This window comes from Homarus americanus, unplaced genomic scaffold (genome assembly GCF_018991925.1).
Source record: "Homarus americanus isolate GMGI-L3 unplaced genomic scaffold, GMGI_Hamer_2.0 scaffold32583, whole genome shotgun sequence".
Taxonomy (NCBI): Eukaryota; Metazoa; Arthropoda; class Malacostraca; order Decapoda; family Nephropidae; genus Homarus; species Homarus americanus.
This window is the reverse complement of record NW_024713129.1, coordinates 11231007-11236700: the sequence shown is the minus strand read 5'-3', so window position 1 is coordinate 11236700 and position 5694 is coordinate 11231007. Positions and strand designations below refer to the sequence as shown.

At 42.0% G+C, this 5694-nt stretch overlaps 1 protein-coding gene across 1 annotated transcript; it reads left to right on the top strand.

Moving 5' to 3' along the window:
* Positions 1-1097: 1097 nt before the first annotated feature.
* LOC121867158 (cuticle protein AMP3) lies at positions 1098-2581 on the top strand. Its single transcript, XM_042366924.1, has 3 exons — positions 1098-1197; positions 1932-2122; positions 2253-2581. Exons 1-3 carry the CDS (start codon positions 1189-1191, stop codon positions 2425-2427), a joined length of 375 nt encoding a protein of 124 aa, XP_042222858.1. The 5' UTR covers positions 1098-1188; the 3' UTR covers positions 2428-2581.
* Positions 2582-5694: the final 3113 nt, after the last annotated feature.

Here is a 5694-nt window from a genome sequence, read left to right as displayed (position 1 = left end):
ATGAAAAAAACAAAACTAATAATATAGCGAGTTAAAAGAATGGTAGAGATAAATTAAGAAATAAAATCATCTCTGTTAGGAAGCATCGATTTTCAAATAGAACGTAATATAGGAAAATTAGTTAGAAAAATAAAATATAAGGTCGATTCAGTTATAAAATTAAAACTCTATGTACTAAGGAATTACTTTAAAAAAAATGTATAAAGATGATGTGTGAGAGAGAGAGAGAGAGAGAGAGAGAGAGAGAGAGAGAGAGAGAGAGAGAGAGAGAACATGGAAACCAAATTTCTGTGAAGCGGCTGATGATGTTGACGATGATAACCTTGGAAAACAACATTACGTGAGTGGAGCCCTGTGTTCACCCCCGAGAGTCACGCGGCCTTGGAGAGATGATGATAGATTATATGACTTGAAACCATACCCAGTGTTTTATAATAATATATAAAGCAAAACAAATGTACTAAACATTTTTTGATATATGGTGATGCGTTATCAAGGGTTTGCGATAATAACCTCTATGGGATGTATTAATTGTATATGTTAACCTCGTATACAGCCTCTGCCAGACGATGGCGTGATAGTTTACTAGTATTTCCTGACTCTGGTGTTTATACCAAAAAATATAAGTCCCTGGAAGCTGATGGCTGGCGACCATTCGTCAGACGTAGTTTCCGTCGTTTCACTGGAAGGTGTAATGAAGACGGGTGGACGTTAGACTTACGGGGTCCTGTAAGTATTTCACTGCTCAGTGGGAGTGTAACGCCGGGCGCTAGTAACTGCTATGCCTGCTGTTAGTACTTATTTACCAAGACTCATATTGGGTAGAAATGAAGATCTTCTGGTTTTATACGATAGATTGATTGACATATTTGAAGGTCAGCTGAGGTTAATGGTTGTGACCTCATATTTTGAGTTTTGCTGTTCAGAGATATACAGAGAGACATATGATCGGATAATTAAATCTTATGTAAGGTATGTTAAAAATTACCCCGTTTATACTGACTAGCGCTCTCATACACGTATGCACACTCATACACAAGTACCGGTGCACACACACACACACACACCCACAACAGGTCGTGACCAGGCCTCGGGGTGAAGCCACCTTGTCCGGGGCTGGCGTGCGGGTATATATAAGCAGTGTCAGGCACGGAGACAGCATCTTCACCAGATCCTCATAACGACAACATGAAGCTTGTGAGTATTGAACAAAATGCCACACGAATATTTAACTAAAAACCCACCCACCCACCTATATAAGGACCATACCCCTCCCCGAACACACATACAAACCCAATCCCACACCCTGTGCATTCAGGACACAACAATATTACAAAAAACATTAAAATATTGCGTTGTGGGTTTCTCCAAAACGACCACAAGGTATTAAGGACGGCGTCAAATATCCAGACCACGAAATAATTATGATACCACTTTGTGGGTGCCAAATTTCTATCCACAAAGTGATGTGGCGAAGTTTTAAGTTGATATATGTACAGTATGTGTTCTGAAACGCACAGGGTCTTGTTTTCTGGCACTGTATTAACTTATTGATTTTATAAAACTTATTTTTACAGTGATAAACGTTGTCCTAAATGACATCAGCCTTGATAAAACGAATGATTCCTTCTCACTAATTTACCTTCTGCTTCTTACAGTCGAGTTAGAAGTTGTTAATTATGTTCTGGGTTATGATTCGACGCCTGGAAGGACATAACCTCACTGTCTCAAGTGTTACTCATTATAATGTGGGAAAGATTCATCGTCCCTGACGATTGTGGAACCCAATTCTACATTTAAATACGCATAAAGAACAAACTCTTAGGAAACTCATTAAGATACCAAGAATTATTGTAAGATGGGACCACACTTATATACCTCTAAGAAGAGCCTCAATACCCAGCAGTGTTTTCCTTCTCCTCCTGATACAGACAATCTTCGTCTGCCTCGTCGCCCTGGCCGCCGCCGCCCCTGACAGAGACGCTCAGACCCTGACGGATGAGCGTAACGACCAAGGAGACGGAAACTTCCGCTACGAGTTTGAAACCAGCAACGGAATCTACACCCAGAAGACAGGTACCCCAGGTTCCGAGGGCCAGAGCAACTACCAGGGCTCCTTCAGGTAGGTCCTACATTATAGAGGTTGAAACACTTACTGTTAAAATGGTACCATATCTTTTATGTGTGTTATTAATTCGTGGTAATAATGGTAAATTAAAATTTCTTTTAAAACAACGTGATTCCTTCCTCAGGTTCCCCCTTGAGGACGGCACCATCGCTGAGGTCACCTACATCGCAGACGAGTACGGCTTCCAGCCCTCGTCCGACCTGCTGCCAGTGGGCCCCCCTGCCCCTCCCCATGTCCAACGGTTGCTCGAAATCGCTGAGGACCAACGCCGTCAAGGCATTACCTTCGATAAGAAATAGGTTGAAGGTTGACATACTCCTCGACCTCTGTCTCTCACCGAACCTCCTGTATATAATGAACTCGTGACCGCAGTTTTGGGGTATCCTCCAGCATGCCAGACCTCTGGACATAATCCATCGATATCACAAGTGTACAATAAATGTGATGTTTGCATTTTATGTTTGTCTATTCCGTTTTTTCCTAATATTACTTTTTAAATAACTGGTAATCCAAGAAGGTTTTGTGTTTGTTTCGTTTCATTAAAAATGACCGAGAAATCATGATTCATGCACCAGCGGTGAACAATTAGACAAGTGAAATTAAAATGATCGAAGCCCTGTAGTTATTACTCAGACGTTCAGGTAGTATAATACTGGGTGTCCTGAGTAACCCAATAATAAAGAAAGAGCTTCAATCCTACTGTGTTATGTTTCTAGTGATTCTCCACATAACATTTGTGTGTGTATGTGTTGAAATGTGTGCGTACGTGTGTGTGTGTGTTTGTGCATGTGTTGGTGAGTGAGTGCGTGTGGTTCGGGATTGTATGGAACAATCTAATATACAGTATTCGATTACAAGACTTAAGGAAGGTGACTTCTTTATGTTAACATTTTATTATTCTCCGGAGTTACCTACAGTGACCCTTGTCACAGGTTCATGGGGAAGTCTGTGTCAAGTGTCACCTCCCATGTAGCCCAGTTCAGGCGTCGGCGTTAGGTAATACGATTAAGCATTTACCTACAGTCACAGGAACAGTAGCATTTATTACCCTATAATTGGATGAACAATTGTATTATACATTGACAACTTGAAGCAGCGCATTGAAAGCAACAATTCACACTGATGACCTGAGATCGATAGTCGTTACTAACTTAAGGAACAAGACCCACGTTTAATGGAAGAGGATAACTTTGATAATAAGATATAATATAATCAGAAATATACATAAATGAATAATAAGATAAACAAGCAAACATACACAGTAAGTAGAGAGACAAAGGAGAGAATGATGGAGATAGATGGATATAATTACAAGAAATTAACCTAAGGAATGTCTAATTAATTGGTTATTAAATATTGGTAAATAATACACATACTCAAAAGAAAAGACAAATTAACACATAATCTGTAAAACAGATAATTAGATAATTCATTTAAATAAACCTTCGTTCCTGGACAGTACTTGAAGATGCCTGTAGTTATTATCTAGTGAAAGGTCATGCCTGGAGTAAGGTGGTCACTGTAGTAAGGTGGTCACTGTAGTAAGGTGGTCACTGTAGTAAGGTGGTCACTGTAGTAAGGTGGTCACTGTAGTAAGGTGGACACTGTAGTAAGGTGGTCACTGTAGTAAGGTGGTCACTGTAGTAAGGTGGTCACTGTAGTAAGGTGGTCACTGGAGTAAGGTGATCACTGGAGTAAGGTGATTACTGTAGTAAGGTGATCACTGTAGAAGGTGATTACTGTAATAAGGTGGTCACAGTATTAAGGTGGTCACTGTAGTAAGATGGTCACTAGAAAGGTGGTCACTGTAGTAAGATGGTCACTAGAAAGGTGGTCACTGTACTGTAGGCAGTGGTCACTGTAGTGGCAAGTGTCATCGCAGTAAGGGCTGTAGTAAGTGCATCATCAGGAGGTAAGGTGGTCACTGTAGTAAGGTGGACACTGTAGTAAGGTTGTCACTGTAGTAAGGTGGTCACTGTAGTAAGGTGGACACTGATCAGGTGGTCACCAGAATAATTAAATGCCTGTGTAAGGTGGACAGTAAGGTGGACACTGGATCAGGGTGTCACTAGAGTAAGGTGGTCACTGTAGTAAGGTGGTCACTGTAGTGGCAAGTAATACTGGTAGTAAGGTGGGTTATTGTAGTAAGGTGGTCACTGTAGTGTACTGGAGTAAGGTGGCTTCTCGTAGTAAGGTGGACACTGTAGTAAGGTTGTCACTGTAGTAAGGTGGTCACTGTAGTAAGGTGGACACTGATCAGGTGGTCACCAGAATAACAATATCACTGTAGTAAGGTGGTCACTGTAGTAAGGTGACACTGGACTGGTGGTCACATTGAGGAGGCGGTGTGGTCACTGTGTAAGGTGGACACTGGATCAGGTGGTCACCAGAGTAAGGTTGTCACTGTAGTAAGGTGGTCACTGTAGTAAGGTGGACACTGGATCAGGTGGTCACTAGAGTAAAGTGGTTACTGTAGTAAGGTGGTCACTGTAGTAAGGTGGACACTGGATCAGGTGGTCACTAGAGTAAGTTGGTCATTGTAGTAAGATGGTCACTGTAGTAAGGTGGACACTGGATCAGGTGGTCACTAGAGTAAGGTGGTTACTGTAATAAGGTGGACACTGTAGTAAGGTGGTCACTGTAGTAAGTTGGTCACTGTAGTAAGGTGGACACTGGATCACGTGGTCATTAGAGTAAGTTGGTCATTGTAGTAAGGTGGTCACTGTAGTAAGGTGGACACTGGATCAGGTGGTCATTGTAGTAAGGTGGTCACTAGAGTAAGGTGGTCACTGGATCAGGTGGTCACTAGAGTAAAGTGGTCACTGTAGTAAGGTGGTCACTGGATCAGGTGGTCACTAGAGTAAGGTGGTCATTGTAGTAAGGTGGTCACTGTAGTAAGGTGGACACTGGATCAGGTGGTCACTAGAGTAAAGTGGTCACTGTAGTAAGGTTGACACTGGATCAGGTGGTCATTAGAGTAAGTTGGTCATTGTAGTAAGGTGGTCACTGTAGTAAGGTGGACACTGGATCAGGTGGTCACTCGAGTAAGGTGGTCATTGTAGTAAGGTGGTCACAGTAGTAAGGTGGACACTGGATCAGGTGGTCACTAGAGTAAGGTGGTCATTGTAGTAAGGTGGCCCTTAACGTGAGATAAAGTAAGACAGTTTCTGAAGTGGTGACTGCAGGAGTGTTGACCCTGGAGGTGAATGAAGATGTTCGCTGAAGTACAATGATCTCTGAACGGAAGTAGCCATAATTTCAAGGGTCGAAGAATGCTGATAGACAATTATAGTCAAGCAGACAGAGAGATAAACAGACATAAGAAAAATATTGTTCGGTAAGAAAACAAAGTAGTTGTGTGTTATATTTCAAACGTTCAAGCAACTATACATCAACCATATGCACATACACAAAACAAACGTACACACAGTCACGTATGTCTTCACACAGAAAATTACACAACATGCACACATGAAAACAACGGTAGGGGATGGTGTCCAGGCGGCCTCCAACCTCACCACCACCCAGGTGTCCTGGGCTGGTGTGTGGGTATATATATGTGGTAG

Bases quoted from the DNA above. Each gene is read 5' to 3' on its own strand.
- LOC121867158 (XM_042366924.1), top strand. The intron at 2,123-2,252 runs GTAGGTCCTACA...TTCCTTCCTCAG, and splicing joins AACTACCAGGGCTCCTTCAG to GTTCCCCCTTGAGGACGGCA.